Source organism: Plodia interpunctella, chromosome 3 (genome assembly GCF_027563975.2).
Source record: "Plodia interpunctella isolate USDA-ARS_2022_Savannah chromosome 3, ilPloInte3.2, whole genome shotgun sequence".
NCBI lineage: Eukaryota > Metazoa > Arthropoda > Insecta > Lepidoptera > Pyralidae > Plodia > Plodia interpunctella.
The window spans coordinates 4,109,732-4,126,178 of record NC_071296.1 but is presented as its reverse complement, the minus strand read 5'-3'; the positions used below and the strand labels follow the sequence as shown (position 1 = coordinate 4,126,178).

Below are 16,447 nucleotides of genomic sequence, written 5' to 3'. Positions count from 1 at the left end.
CTTTAATCCCGGAAAAATAACCCTGTTCCCGTGAGAAATTCTTGCGGGTGAAGCCGCGGCAAACATTTAGTTAAAAATATTGATGATTAAAATTATTTTACGAAATTTTCTTAACTTTTCTCTGGTACCTACATTAATTAAAAATCATGAGTTAATAAAAAATAACTGATAATTCAAAGTTTATTTTCGTCTTGCCTGAAGGATATCCTCAGAAACAGCATTAAAATCTGTATTTCACGAAACGGATAATTGCGCACACGCAACCCGGGGAAATCCATTCTAGCAAACGATTACGAAAATCTACACTAAATTGTATCTCAGATTATCAAATAGATTATGAATTACGATAATTTATAGCTTCTTGGCTCGTTATAATTAAAGAGGTACCCTATATAATTATCAAGCACTTTCTAAATGATTACTTTGTTACTTAACACTAAGCGGGTTTTGATAAAATTTTAGCACAGTAACTTAAAAAAAACAAGGTCAACAGTCATCTCATAAAAATTAATAAAAAAGTTAAAGCATACCTACTTTAAGCTAATAAATGTTTTGTCACTATAGCACTTTACAATATTAGACATTGACACAGCGAGACATACTTCAGCTTAAAGTTCGCTTAAGTTTTTTATGATTAGATTTTACTGTGGACTAGGACAGTGCAATTACCTATCCATGATGATCTGATTCTTTATATTGGACAACATTTAGGAATTTCATTCACCAGTCGCTCCTCCCAATTTTCATTCAAAAGCCATCTTGACTGCAATAAATTCAAGCTGTAGAAAAGTGGCCAGTGTGTTGTGAATACTAATTCAGGTGCACTTGACGTAAACAAACGTGAACTTAGATAATGGAGATCGATCTTGACACGCTTTGGCCTGTTTCGAATGCCAACTGCGTCGGTGCAGAAGTATAGAAGTACGAGTAATCTCTGTTGTAGGCAAAGACGGATTTGTGGTTTTCCCCCAGATATTTTAAAAATAAACTGAAAAAATTTTAGACGTAAACTCAATACCAATGCTTACCCGATATGTAGGTACTGACTATAGAAAAACTGCTGAACAATACAGACTTTTAAATTTCACCCATTTGACCCGCTTAGGGACAGGATTTCGCAAATGCTGCTTAGAAATCTAATGAACCAGTTTGTAAGTTTCTACTATCAGAGGATTTGTCTTTATGTGATATGTTCTCTTTTATATAAATAGATTAGAACTATATTTTACATCCGGCAGGAACGGTCAGCATGCTACCGGAAAATCATGATTTGCTACAATCACGCACATCATGGTAAATAGTATAATGAACGTGTTGAATTAAATTAGCTATTGATACACATTTAAATCTAAAATGACTTTGTTAATGTTAAAAACTTATTTTCTTTAACTTTTCAGGGGTGCAGCGTGGGAGGACGCATTTCTGGATGCAGTCGGAGTGGCAGAAGATACAGGACGATTCAAGCACATATCAGTGGCACGATTCGCTTCACGAACCCTTGACCATGAGCTGGAGAAAAACACGAGAACTGTTATACCATTTTTCAGCTCCACCTTCATACTGATGGGGATATTCTCCATCGTGACGTGTATGATGGGAGATTGGGTCCGGTCCAAACCCTGGCTAGGGCTGTTGGGAAACATATCGGCTGTGATGGCCACGGCTGCGGCTTTCGGCTGTGCTATTTACTTGGGCATTTCATTCATTGGCATCAACTTGGCTGCGCCGTTTTTGATGATTGGTGAGTGACCTCTTAAGAGTATTCAATTACCAATATAGCTTTTTTTTTAATTGACAAAAATCCGTACCTCTATATTCTAATACTAAAAACTTCTTTATGGATTTGAAATTAAATCATAACCAAGGCCTCAGCCTTTAAATAGGCGAACTGAAACGGGAAATTCGAGAAGAAGGAATAGCTGATTCGCCTAACTTGGTAAAAGATATCAAAGTATACAGATTTATATTCTGGTTTCAAGGTATCGGCATAGACGACACGTTCGTGATGCTGGCGGCATGGCGCCGAGCGTCTCCGAAGCTGCCAGTCCCCGAGCGCATGGCAGTCATGTTGTCTGAAGCAGCAGTGTCCATCACCATCACTTCCGTCACAGACATGCTGTCCTTCTTCATAGGGATCTTCTCTCCCTTTCCTTCCGTCCAGATCTTCTGCATGTATTCTGGTAAGCTTTGATCTTCTATTGACTGATTTCGTTATAGTAGATCCCATTATGTCTCACGTGGAAGAAGCACTGGTCCGTTCTTCCAATTTATTATTTGATAAAGTACAAACCCAGATAAAACTTAACGGTAAACATTTCCAAAATTATACACAAAGTTGAGACGAACTTCTTTGTTTCATAAAGATTAACTACTTTTAAGTTGCAAACGTCAAGAAAGCAAGCTTAAAACACTGTTTCTCTTTGCAGGGTTAGCAGTATGCTTCACATTTGTGTGGCATCTGACATTCTTCGCTGGGTGCGTCGCTGTATCAGGGTACAGAGAGAAACAGAACCGCCACACCATCACTATGTTGCAGGTGTTGCCAGAATCTAGAGCAAGGAAAGGTGAGTTGCACGTCCATAAATTCATTACTTGCTCATAGCTCCAACTTTGAATCAGTCAACACAAAAAATGTAAAACACTATTCAAAGTAGTCTTAGGTCTTTACCTGTAACAATATTTTCTCGTATTATAATATTTGCGTTTGTTACAGAAGAAAGGTCATGGCTATACAGAGTATTCTGTAGCGGTGGTATAGACCCGGCTGACCCAGACAATCCAATAGACAATAAGGAGCACTGTATTATGGCGTTTTTCAAGACTACAATGGCCGATTTGCTAAACAATAGTGCTGTGAAAGCCCTTGTTCTGGTCGTGTTTTTAGCCTACCTTGCGGGGGCGGGGTATGGTGTAACGAATCTTCAGGAAGGACTGGAGAGACGGAAGCTATCTAAAGAAGACTCGTATTCGGTGGAATTCTTCGACCGAGAAGACCTTTATTACAGAGAATTTCCATACAGGATTCAGGTATAACTGCAAAAACTATATTTATTGATAACACTGATGGAGTTTTATCCTTGTCGCAACATTTTAAATTCAAAAACATGTTGTTTTCTATGAATTACAAAATAACATTGTTTTCAATTTTCTCTCCAGGTTGTAATAACCGGTCAATATAACTACTCTGACCCTAAAATTCAGGACCAGGTTGAAGAATTGACAAAAAGTTTGGAGAATACTTCGTATATATCAAATTCCTTGTACACTGAGTCTTGGCTGAGAACGTTCGTCGACTATGTGTCCAGGAACAATGACTACCTAAACGTTACAATAGAAAATGAAACTGACTTTATTCACAATCTAAAGGAGGTGAGGAAAATGAAATTATAATTAACTACATTTATTAGTATGTAGATTCTAGATCCATAAATGTAAATGAAATAAAGTAGTTATGTGACTAACCATTCTAACGGTACTTCGACTACTATATCGTACCTATGGATTTTCTTAACACTATAATAAGTACTTAGTTGTTAATAAACTTCACACTTTACACGAATTGTATAAACTTAAACGTATAAACGACACGACACGAACAAACAATACAACATATTTTTTAATTAATTTTTATGTTCCTATTTTCAGTTATGGCTATTCCCTGCGAATCCGTTCTCACTAGACGTAGAATTCAATGAAGCCGGAGACCGGATAGTTGCGTCGAGGTTCCTAATCCAAGCCGTGAACATCAGCGGCACCAACCACGAAAAAGAGATGGTCAAAGTACTCAGAGACGTCGTCAAACAGTCACCGCTAAATGTTTCTGTATTCCATCCTTATTTTGTCTTCTTCGATCAGGTAAACATTTTGTGCTAGAAATACGTAATTGAGATCATTTTTTTACTTACCTAGTGTTTTTATTTAATTTTATATTCAAGTATAAAAAATTATAACGACTATTAAATCAATTCTGAATCCATTTTTTTTCTTTTTACAGTTCGAGCTGGTAAAACCAACATCCATCCAGAATTTAAGTTATGGTGCACTTATGATGATGATCACGTCTTTCATATTCATCCCCAACATTCTATGTTCTCTGTGGGTTGCCTTCAGTATCGTCTCCATAGAAATCGGCGTCGTCGGGTACATGGCGCTCTGGGACATAAATCTAGATTCCATATCCATGATCAACCTTATCATGTGCATCGGATTTTCCGTTGATTTCACCGCACATATTTGTTACGCGTACATGTCATCCAAGGCAAAATCTACCAACGAAAGGGTCAGCGAGTGTCTATACTCCTTAGGACTCCCAATAGTCCAAGGATCTTTCAGCACGATACTCGGAGTGGTGGCTTTACTTTTAGCCGACAGTTACATCTTCTCAGTGTTCTTCAAAATGGTATTCATGGTCATATTCTTTGGTGCAATGCACGGACTTTTCCTTTTACCAGTGCTCCTGTCTTTGTTCGGGCCAGGATCATGCACCAAACAGAAAGATATCAAGATGGGCAAATCTGAAAAGTTTCCTCATCCATACTGTATACCGCACCCCCAATTGGTTTTGAATGATCAAATATTCAATGGTAAAACTTTAAATCCAAACGGAGTATATAAAATTTATGGAGACGATAAAGACTTGGGTATCGGAACGTCGGGCGAAGATACCAGCGAAAGCAGTTCTAACCAATCTCAGCGCAGGCAAACAGGAGATGATGACAACGGACGAAAAAAATATGAAGACGGTTGGAAGCGATCGAGCTACTGCCAGGGCGGGAGTCAATTCCAACCTTCAGGAGAATTGGAACTTTATGGACAGGAGATGGATAGAAGTTGGCAAAGGCAAAGGTACGAAGATAATCGCAGAATATTTGACAACCATCGCAAAGTTCCCAGATCAAGAGACGACGACTGGGTGTCGTCAACTCGCAAGTCCAGCGACTCGGGGCCTCGTCACGAGGGCACCTACAGAGTGATGCGAGCGCACTCGCACCACAACCTGCATCGACCCCGCGCGCCACGACGATCCAACTCGCACCAGAATCTAGACCACTTAGATTATGTTGCTGAAATGAGATTCCCTTGACGAAGGCTTTTTTTTAAAGTGTAATTCATATCATAATAATGTGCTCAATTTGTGGACCAAAGTATACAATACTACACGTTCTAATTTCGAACGTTACTAATCTAGATAGGAACACATGTATTAAAGATTGTGTAAAATAGTAATTGGCAGCTTTGTTCATTACAAATACAAAACATTGTTTTTGTGAGAACATGGACATAAAAGAGAAACAGTCGAAAATTGTATAAATCGCTCAAATTGCTCGTTCTTATATATAGATATGTAGGATAAGAAAATGATATTATTTAGTTTAGATAGGTAAAATAAAAATGTGACAGCATCCATTTTTTTTATCTACTGTCCTGTCCCAGTTTTAGACGACGCAGTTTTTTGATATAATAAAAGAGAATGCAAAATATTTTAAAATAATTTATTTAAAAATACTAGTTCCTACGACGCGGCGTATTTTGGGTCCAATTGAACTCTGCTAAAAAAATTTACTTCATAGAATAGTACTGTAAAGTATTGGATTTATGTAATCAAGAAATCTATTTTTAATCATACAATATTTAGTCGAATTGACCCTTTATATTTACAAATTTCAGTCTGTAATTTGTATAATCTAATTTGGCAGTTAAAGATTTAAGATTTTTTTGTGTGATATAAATCTGGGTACCTATTTTAAGTTATGTTCTATCGGATGTGTACATATAAGTGTGTTATACATAGGCTAAGTCTTGGTGTTATATATAAAGCTTTAAGGTAATTTGTCTACAGTAGTTTGCTGTTCATAATTTGTGTTATATCTGTAAGATCCTGATATATTTTGCTGCCATCTTGTACTTTTACTTATTTGACAGAGTTTACACGCAAAATCGTTGTTATTCAAAAGTGATAAATATAATATTTATTTATATTTATCGCATTCCGAAAAGAGGCAAATATTTAAATGAAGATAATATTTATCAGTATTCTGTCTATAGATAAATGTATAAAAGCCATCACTGTTGGAAATAAATTTATCTTTTTAATATATACGCCATAACATATATTAATTGATGTAACATGTGCGTACAAACTTCGTACAAGCATGTAAACTTTGTCAACATTGACTATTAAATTATGTAATTCGAAAAATACATAAAATCCCACTTCTGAAATGCAGATTCATTCATACAATATAGGATAATCGCCATTGCATTTTGTGGTAATAAGAGTTTTGTATGGATGAACTAATGTGTGACCCGTTAGGTCAACAATCATGACTGATATTGTAAATATGAACTTGTTATGAAATAAATAGGTTTTGATAAGAGTTTTTTAGTTTTCTTCTAAACCAAATTTAAAAATCATCTCGAATAACATGTTGAAATGAATAAAAAATTAAAAGACTTAAAATGTACAATTTCTATGCTATATTAAAAGACGTACTTAAAAAGAAAAAATATCTTATTGTTTAAAATCATAAACTTGAAAGTTTCTTCAGTAAGAAACGATTATAAAGTTTATACTGAACTCTTACAAGTATGAATACTATAAGATAGAACACAATCCTTCAAGATATAATCAAATACCGAAAAAAAATGCATACAAACATTGTATCCTGATTTCCTAATCTTGCATTGATTCATCATGTAATTTACGCAATAACTCACTACAGAATAATATCAGTTGTCTGGATGTATACTTTTCAGATAGATATGTTTGCAGACGTGACAAATCTGAATCACCTTTCGCAGTATTTTTCAGCACATCAGTTATAACAGTGGAGTAATTTTGGTTATTAACCTTTTTCATAAAAGAATTTTTGAGTGTGTCAAACTGTAAGCTCTCAACAATTTCCTGTTTGGATGAGTCTGGCAGGTTTTTATTCAATTCTAATATGAAGTCTTTTCTCTGAAAAAAAGAAAATAATGAAGGTGAAAGGCAGAATCTTCAAAATTTAACTCATCCGGGAACATAAGGATTCTGTAAAATTAACGTCTAAGCTGTGGTATAAGTGAGTAAATAGAAATCATACTTACTTCCGATAAACATGAAGAAATAATAATTTCCGTAGAATTACTGCCCGACTGTACTGTCTGGGTGTGACACTGTGCGGTGGCAACGTCATCAGTCTGCATGTTCGCGGTCGTAAACTCCACTATATTTGTTTGAATTTCCATATCCACACACATTACATTAGTCTGATTTTCTGCATCACTTTTCTTAATTTCCTCTATTTCCTTAGGCGGCACTTCGACTTCCATTATCTCTTGCGGGAGTTCCTTGTCTTGCAATGCAACTTTTTTTGAAGCGTAGTCGGACAACACTTTCTTAGCTACCTTCACTTTGGGCGCCTTTATACATAACCTATTTACTTCAAGTTCAGTCATCTTAGCCAGATCACCGATTGTTATAATTTCACCTTCCAATTCCTTCAAGAACATTATTTTCGTGGCTGGAGAGGACAGTTCAGAAGCAATAGCATCTATTGGGTCACTACAATCAACTAAGTTAGGACATATTGGATAGGCGTCGTTAAGATCACTCGTCTTTACTATTTCTACTACAGGAGTTTCATCTAAAGAAGTCATTTGTGTATCATCTACACTGGCATTCTTTTGAGATTCGTCAAAACTTTCAACAGCTTTGTTTAGAACCATATCTAACTTAAATGCTGTGTCGAGTCTTTTGGGTGACTTCAAATTTGTCTGTGATCTCAACTGTCGCTCTTGGCGTTTGAGTGCTGAATTTTGTGGGGATCTAACACCACATGGTTCTATATACTTATGTACAGAGACTGTGGTAGATACTGGCGGGTCGTGAAAACTAACTCGTTTCCTCTGAAAATTAGAAAACTAATATCAATATCCGTTCAACAGCAATAATTGTTTAGTGGATTAACTTTAATATATGATATTAACTATAATAATGATACTCACTTTGCTGGCAGGTGAAACGGTAGCCTCGTCGATTATTTCAGCTAACTTCCTTTTTAGGATAGGTACAGAAGGACTACTATCAGCCGTAGGCAAAGACCTTTTCAATTTCAAAAAGTTATCACTGTCTTCATTTTCTTCTGAATTTTCACTATTATCACCAACTGAATTATATAAGATACGTAAATTCCTTCTGGCAGGCGTGGTCGATGGACTTCTTTTTGGCTCTTCAGATTCAAATCTTTCAGAATTTTTTAAGGTCTGCAATCTATCCGGGACGCAAAGACCAAGCATTTGTGCCGCACGACCGCCACTTCTAACCTGTGGTCTATTTTTCTTTAAAGACAAACTAGAACTCGGGCTCGTATTAGTCACAGCGACTTCTTCTCTAGGAGGCGATTGATTACGTTTGTCTGGTGAGATCTTGTCTTCAGTGAAAATTTCCGGCGAATCACACTTGTCAAAAGGCTCACCATTACTTTGCACTGGCGAAGACAATTTAATTACAACATAATCACTACTGGTTTCTGGCGACGGTGACTTTTTATCTCTATCAGGACTCATAGTCTTAATTGGGGATATCTCAAATGTGTTATCTAAGAAGTCTTGTTTTCTCTGAACATCGTCTTTAAATGGAGAAGATACGTCAGTATCTTTGTCTAAAGTTCCAGAGTCTGTAGTTTCAGCTATAGTTAAATCAGTCTTATTTTCGTTGTCTGTCTGAAGTTTATTGTCGACTTCACTTACAGTTGATGTAACTGTCGTTATATTCGAATCAACAATGGTTTTATTTGTCGGATGTTCTATGAAATCTTCAACGATGTTAGGTAGTGTATCAGCTTCTGCCAATTCTTGTGTCTCCGGTCCCGCAACATCTGTATCTAGTGAAATTATTGGCACATCATCAGAAATCACAATAATTTCATCTACAACCTTACTGTCGAAAGGTTCTGTATCCATTGTTTCTGTCAGATCTATATCTCCCTGCGCATCTTCAGCCGTTTTATTCTTCGGTATTTCTATATCCTCTTTACTATCTTCTTTATTGTCAATAAATGAACTATTTTTAATATGAGTATCTAACAAATTTTGAGTTTCTAATTCCTTACTAACACGTTTATCGAGTACATGAACATTTTCTATAAGTAATGTTTTTTTCGGCACTAATGACTTTGTCGACTTTACACTTATAGTAGTGACTGTGGAATCCTGGGAACTTTCAATTACATCCTCAGAGCAAGGAGCATCTTCTATGGATTCAAAACTTGCGTCTTCTTTTAGCTCTTCAGATTTCACGGATATTCCTTTAGCCTTCTGTTTGTTCGTTTCATCTTTAATCTTATCTTTATCTTTTTTCTTATCTTGTCTTAAAGGCGTTTTGATATCAGACTTAGATTTATTATTTTTTTCAGCTAAACTTGTTCTTCTACTATTATTTGTAGAATTATTAAGATTCTTTCTTGTTAACCTCTTTTCAGTTTGGGTTTTCAAAAATGGATGTCCTTCAACCATATCAATAGCTAATTCTTTTTCAATTCTAGATTTTTTTGTAGTACTTTTTTTGATAGATGATTCTTGTGAATCTTTTTTCTTTATTGTTTTCGGTGTTAACAATGAATTCTTATCTTTATCACAAGTTTTAGAACTGGTTTCCACATTTTTTTCCTTTTCGAGAAGGTTAATATCAGAATTTTTGTTTTCAACATTTGCTCCATCAACATCATCTTTTATATGGATTACTTCATCTTCTTTTTCATCAAGTTTTTCGACTACTCTATTATCCATGGGTTTATTTAAAGGGTCGTCAACAATTTCCATGTTAGTATCTAAATTTGTTTTATTACCCAAAACTATATCTGATTGTTTGTCTTCTTTTATATCTACATTCTTGATTGATTCCCCTTGCATATTACAATCATCTAATCGGCTTTCACTTAACTCATTACCGCCTTGTGAATCATTTTGATCATTGCAACCCAAAGAATTTCTTCGCTTTTTTAAGCCAAATAACACTACATCATCTAATTTTTTTGGTTTTCTTTTCACGCGGGATGGTCTTTCTGTATTTACTTTTGGTGGCGCAGAGTTAGTTATCTTACTAATATTTAAAACCGTAGAAACGGGTGTTTTAGGAACATTTTCTATTTGTATTAAGCTTTCTGACCTATCCTTGCCGTTTGCTGGTAATGATGATTTTTCTATAAGATTTCTTACATTTCTAAAAACCCTATCTTTCAGAGCTACACGAGGCGATTTGACGTCTTTGGTTACAATTTGTTTAGACTTACTTGTATTATTATCTAATAATTTATCTTCTGATTGCTCTGTCATTGTGTTAGCTTTAGAAGCACTCTCTGAGAAAATGTTATCAATAATTTTAGGCACAACTTCGGAACTAGGTATAAATTTCAGAATAGATGCAGGATCGTCGCTTGTTTTTGAGTTTGATTTACTACTCATTGTCGTTGAGCTATCCTGAGAGTCCGCTTTCCATGTCGCCATTTTAAATTCGTCTTGAGACTGAGACAAGTCCTGATAGAGAGCTGGAATGTCATCTCTTTTTCTTTGCAATTTTTCCTTCTGATTTTCAGTCAGTTTCCTAGGATTGAATTTCCAATTCGATTTGACTACAACATATTCTTCTCCATTTTCTACTACAGTGTTCACAATACTAGCTTCTTTTTTCTTTGCTTTTCTAGTTATTGCTTTAGTATTTGGTGTAGTAAAATTATTGTTTTGCTTAGAATTTTCAGATTTATTTTCTTTAGAACCCAAACCGTCTATACTGTTTTTGATAGTTGTATAAAAAGAATTATCAACGTCTTTTATCTCACACAGACACGAGTTCAATAACTGTATTATTTCCTTTTGTTGATATTTATTATCGACTGTTGCATAAGTTGCTAGTTTGACTATAATGTTTTGTTTTAACTGCAAAGAATTTGAACTTTTGACGAAAATTTCTATATTTTTGTGTAGTTGCTGAATGAACTGCAATAAATCTTCGACAGTCTAAAAATATAATTTGATCAAATTAGAAGAATGGCAATATTAAAAAGTACTAAGAAACTATTGCAATGCAATGTATGATTATTACTTACATCTGGCGACTGTTGTTTCAAAACAGTTAATATTTGGATTGTAGTTACGAATACATATTCTGAAGTAGTAGCATTTGAAACGTCTATAATCTTACTTGTCAAAAGAATAAGAGTATCTACTAGAATCAGCAATATTTTTTCAATGCTTGTATACTCTTCTATCTTCGACATTGCATTCAAAACAACTTGTATATCTTTTTCGATGTTACTTGCTGAAAATAATAATTATAGAATTAATATTTCAGTTTTAAAATAAATTACGATGTTGTAAATATATTTTGTACAGCATCATATTACTAAAGAATCGTCAAAACATCTACGAAAGTGCCAAGCCATACCCAAGTTGCCACAATAAAAATAAAAATATACAAGAAGCTAAATTATCTAATATGTTGTCTTTACAAATAAGATTTTTAATTAGCTTATTGTAGACCGGAACAAAACTGTTGCATTAAAAATTATTCAATAAAATATACAAAGTTAACAAAATAAAATATACAAAAATTTTAAAACAAAATGCAATAGTTTGGTTGGTAACAGTCTTCAATGTCTCCTTGTTTTTACAATGATTAATATATGGTATATTATCACCAAGATTGCAGGGAGAGGGTCTTGGGTAGAGTCTTTTGCTTGATCAACTATTCATAGAATGGTTTACGAACGCCTTTTCTAATCATCTACTGTACTTCACAAAAACAAATACTTATTAAATATATTAAAAATCTAACTCACCATTTCCTTTAATCAATTTTAACTTCAAAATCGCTAAAGAAGCATATAATAAAAACACCTTATTATAATCGGTTATAGTCGTATTTTTAACCAACTTGAACGATTCCTGGTCGACATTACTATTGCTGTTTGAATAAGTCAATATACAGAGATTATACCATGCCGATGATGCCAATGCAGACTGCAACATAATGACATATAAAAATGATTATTTAATTAAGTATAAAAAAGAACACACTTTCTATTTGTATTCTATATACATCTATTAAAAATGTATTACACTAATGATTTACTATTTTTGAATAGGTTGTCTGTGTATTAGCAAATAAAGATTTTTGTATCATTAGAAAAATACTTACATCACTGAATTTGTCGATATTTTTCAAAGGCCACATTAATATATAGTTTAAGTTCAAAGATTCTGTCTTCGTACCATTTTCGTGTATCGATTCAGCCAACGCTGTCCATATTACTAGTGTATTATCATTGGGAGACAAATTTTTCATCAACCAATTCACTATATGGCTAACGACACACATTTTTTCGTCCAAAATACATTTTATGACCGATTTTAACTTGTTCACACAGCCAATGCTATCATTTCTGAAAATATAAAACATTGTTTTCGTAATCAACATGAGACATTTGAATATTAATTTTCAATTCAGATAAAATAAGTTCTAAGTATAAAAAATACCGTCATATAATAATTTCCTCTCTTTTAAACAGATTAATAATTTATAGTAAGAAAGCTTGAGCAAGGTAGTGGCACTTAATGTTATAAAGTATGAACTGCCAACTGATTACGGCGCGACACATATGTTAAAGATAAGCCAGGAAAAATTGGGTACATGACAAATGTGCTTGTTTTTTTAATACTCGTAATTTATTAAGAAACACTCATTACACCTACACCCCCAAGCTTGTTTTAAATAATTAAAGTACATACTTATTATAAAGATTATTTGAAATTGGTCCCAAAATTATAGACAAAATTTTAAACATTGGCCCCTCAGTCTTTTGCATTGTAGTAAGTAGGGACATAATTTTATTATTGTCATTTGCAAATAATGAAAAAACCAAGTTCAGAATTAAATCCTCCAATTCAATCTTGCCAGCATTATCTGTAGCACTTTGATGGGAATCCTGGAAAAATAAATAAAAAGTATATTATTATTTATACTTGTTGCACCTAAACTAAAGACTAAAGATGTGCTTTCCAAGGTTATATTCAGTTTCCAAAATTCTATTAAAATTTGTGCTAATGAGTATGACTAGTGAGTATGTTCACTAGTAGGATGACTTAAAGATATTTCATAGCAATGCACACACGCACAATGATAAATGATATATGTTCATGCATATATCAATCTAATAATCTACATTTACAATTTCTCATTTATGATTTATTCATAAATACAAATACTTTTACAATAGTAAACCAACCTGTGTTAATTTTTCCAATACCGATAATAACTCATTAAATATATCTCTTCGAACATTGTTGTCAGGCAAATCTCCAATGATCTGCACAAATGATTTCCACAAACACTGAGCCTGATTTACTGTCACTCCTACTGAATCATCTGCAGCTATAATAATAGCTTTACGAAGACAGTACGCAAAGTTACCCCAGTTGCATACTAATACCTGAGTGTTTATTAATTTACCTTCCAATCTAGGCAAAGAACCACATCCAGGGCAGTCTAAATGGCCAGCAATATTGATAAAAGCCTCAACACAATTTTTCTTAACATTACTCGAGATCAGTCCAGGTACAAATGTGGCTTTGACAGTTGAAACATTTTTGCCAAAGCAAAAATTCAAGAATGCAATTAGTACTGAATCAAAAAACTTATTTATTCTGCTCTCAAATTTCCTAATTAAATGCCACCATGTATGCAATTTGGCAATGGCAGTTTCTTCAACTTTAGCATTATTTGAATGGAGTGGTATTATCAAGAGTTTTAACCTCTTGGTTATATAAACCTCATTTGTTTCTTTAGAGAAGTTGTCTATGAGTACTTCCCAACATTTGAATGCCCGACACCGATTGGGTACATCCATCTTAAAAGCTGCCTCGACAACTGGTAACAAAGCATTTATGGGACTTCCTTGAGTATTGCTGCGGGTTATCTGATTTTTGAGAAGTTTTATAAATACAATCCACAGTCTGTGCCAATATGGATTGCCAGAGTCTAAAAGATTTTTCATGATTAGAGGATATCTGAAAGAAACAGTAACATAATAGATTAGCAATTTATTCATCTGCTCATCAGAGATCCTTTATAGTTTTTAGAAAAGACAGGAAAGTAGAAAGAGAACTTTGTTTTATAATATGTAAGTATTCAACAATAACATATGTTTTCAAAAGCATAAACTCACTTATGTGGATTGTATATACATCCAAAAAGCACTTCCCAGTGTTGATTGTCAGAATATTCAACATTTTGGAGTTCCTCAGCCAACAGCTCTAAAGCCTCAAAATGCTTTGTATTGTATGAACCAAGTGATTCATCATTCAAAACTGTTGGTATAAGTTTAATAAACCAAATATTTAAATACTCTTTAACAAATATTGTTCTCCTTTCTTGAGGGAGTATTTTAAGCAGCTTTATTAATACATCACAGAGCTGAAAATTTTAGAAAAAAGACAATGTAATCAATATAACTAATTGTCACAATATTTAATTGATATATTTTATTATTTATCTTTCACTACTTAATTAATTTTCAATTAAACAAAATTTTTAAAATATTTACTAACCAGAAACCTCACTTCCTTCGATATTATGTTGTGACAATAAAGATGATACAGTTCCATTATCTCTGTGATATGTGAAGAGGTGATAGTCACAAATGTCTCATCAGGATATGACAACAGAGTATTGAAACTCAGGACTTGCAAAGTGTCTATCTTGGGTGTACGGGCTATAGTTTTCAATATGTTGATGATGGCCAAAGCTGATGGTATGAGATCAGGGACTGTTGTAAGTTGACCAGACTAAAAACATAACATTTTTTATCACATAAATATAGTCAACGAAAATAGCATGTCATAGATAAAATATCATCTCAATACAGTGTTTTAATTTTATTACAATTTGAAAACAAAAATATATAAGTAATGATAATAATTTTACACAACATCTACCTATACTAATAAAGTTATGTAATTAATAATGCTGGAGTGTTGTTTGTACTTCCAGTATGATAGCCACAATCATAAGGAATGCTATTTAATATATAGAATAATACATATATACATTGTGAAATTGTGATTTTCACAATTTCTGCATAAACCATGAAGTACAGCTAGATAACAATAGTGACTTACATTAATTTTTTTCAGAATGGATGAGACAATAGTCAATGAATTGCCACAAAACCTCTTCTCATCTTTCATATTGTGGATGCAAACAGCCAGCACCCTTTTTATGTTGTGAATGTTCAATGCAGTGTCACTGTCTACTACATTTTGTATCACTTTGAATTCCTGATATCTCATTATTGTTGTGTCGAATGTATTATCTTCTAAGACATCAAGGGCTTTACTAAGTTCTGCACACTCGTCTTCAGGCATGGCTAAAACAATATTTTTATTTTATTCTACAGCTTCCTTTCTACTCGATCCTACTAGGCACCCAACTAAAACTTTTTCGAATTAACGTATCTGCTACTAACAATAACGGATGTTACAGAAAAGCACATTACCTATTTAGTAAGCTGGCTATAAACCTTTGTATAACAAAATGATAACGAAACAAGTGGTAGATGTCCGGCATCAACCTATTCTGAATTTTGCCACTTTTGTTCTGCATGAAATAGAACAAAATCGATATGCTAACAATAAATTATACCTGATGTATGTTGTGTACAAAGTAACAAAGTCTCTATTTTATTTCGGTGGTGCACTCAGATTTCTCAAAATCAACATTTTTTGTTTGTCTTGACTTGTACGTAACATACCTATGTCTGTCTGACGTTCACGATATTTCTGGCGCGAATATTTTTGCTTGACATTTGACATACATGACAGCTGACACTTTTATTTTTATCATGGCAACAAACAACGCGGCTGCACACACACACACACACACACACACACACACACACACACATTAGGTTTCCGAATGTGTCTACCTAAGGAATGTACGATATGGATTAGGTAGATTAGATTCCGTACAACCTACTATTTCACACATATGTACGGTTTTTTGTATTCCAAAACCATACCAACTAGTAGATTTTTTTTTCTCGCAGATTTTCTAAAATCGATTAATATTTATTTGTTTTTAACAACCTTTAGAAACCTACATAAAAAAATATATCTTTAGCTACATACTGATAGATACTAGATATTTTACTGTACGTAATTTTCTGTAAATATACTACTGTATATAATTTAAAAATTCTATGAAATACATTTTGAATTCAAACAGTAATTAATACAGCAAGTTGTAATTCATTCGCAATAAAATCTAAATTTGTACCGTGCTGGCAACATTCTAATCTGAAACCGCATGGAAATTTCATGTGCATATGATAATATATGTATTTATTGACCTCATTCTTCAACACCGCCTAAGTCCTATCCTATCGTCCAACAACAATGTAACTCGACACTGGCA

At 33.7% G+C, this 16,447-nt stretch overlaps 2 protein-coding genes across 5 annotated transcripts in view; one reads left to right on the top strand and one right to left on the bottom strand.

The window, feature by feature from the left end:
- Window positions 1–6,377, top strand: part of Ptr (Patched-related) — a 38,676-nt gene extending 32,299 nt beyond the window's left edge. For 2 of the 3 annotated variants that reach the window (XM_053770002.2, XM_053770003.2), the window contains 7 exons: window positions 1,398–1,741; window positions 1,980–2,180; window positions 2,427–2,564; window positions 2,714–3,027; window positions 3,157–3,369; window positions 3,646–3,855; window positions 3,995–6,377. In XM_053770002.2, coding sequence (XP_053625977.1) covers window positions 1,398–1,741; window positions 1,980–2,180; window positions 2,427–2,564; window positions 2,714–3,027; window positions 3,157–3,369; window positions 3,646–3,855; window positions 3,995–5,083 — 2,509 coding nt within the window. In that variant the 3' untranslated portion in view covers window positions 5,084–6,377. The remainder of the gene's footprint in view (window positions 1–1,397; window positions 1,742–1,979; window positions 2,181–2,426; window positions 2,565–2,713; window positions 3,028–3,156; window positions 3,370–3,645; window positions 3,856–3,994) is intronic. The other variant, XM_053770005.2, reaches the window with a different exon arrangement.
- Window positions 5,479–15,816, bottom strand: Rif1 (Rap1 interacting factor 1). 2 transcript variants are annotated; one of them, XM_053770000.2, is made up of 12 exons: window positions 15,677–15,816; window positions 15,154–15,401; window positions 14,584–14,820; window positions 14,202–14,449; window positions 13,263–14,043; window positions 12,766–12,962; window positions 12,176–12,419; window positions 11,817–11,997; window positions 11,085–11,296; window positions 7,987–10,995; window positions 7,087–7,887; window positions 5,479–6,958 (listed from the first exon to the last, which is right to left on the bottom strand). In XM_053770000.2, the coding sequence occupies exons 2-12, from the start codon at window positions 15,397–15,399 to the stop codon at window positions 6,674–6,676; spliced, it is 6,441 nt and encodes a 2,146-aa protein (XP_053625975.1). In that variant the 5' UTR covers window positions 15,400–15,401; window positions 15,677–15,816; the 3' UTR covers window positions 5,479–6,673. The 2 variants fall into 2 exon arrangements, with proteins under 2 accessions (XP_053625975.1, XP_053625976.1); XM_053770001.2 differs by having other exon boundaries at window positions 15,531–15,778.
- Window positions 15,817–16,447: the final 631 nt, after the last annotated feature.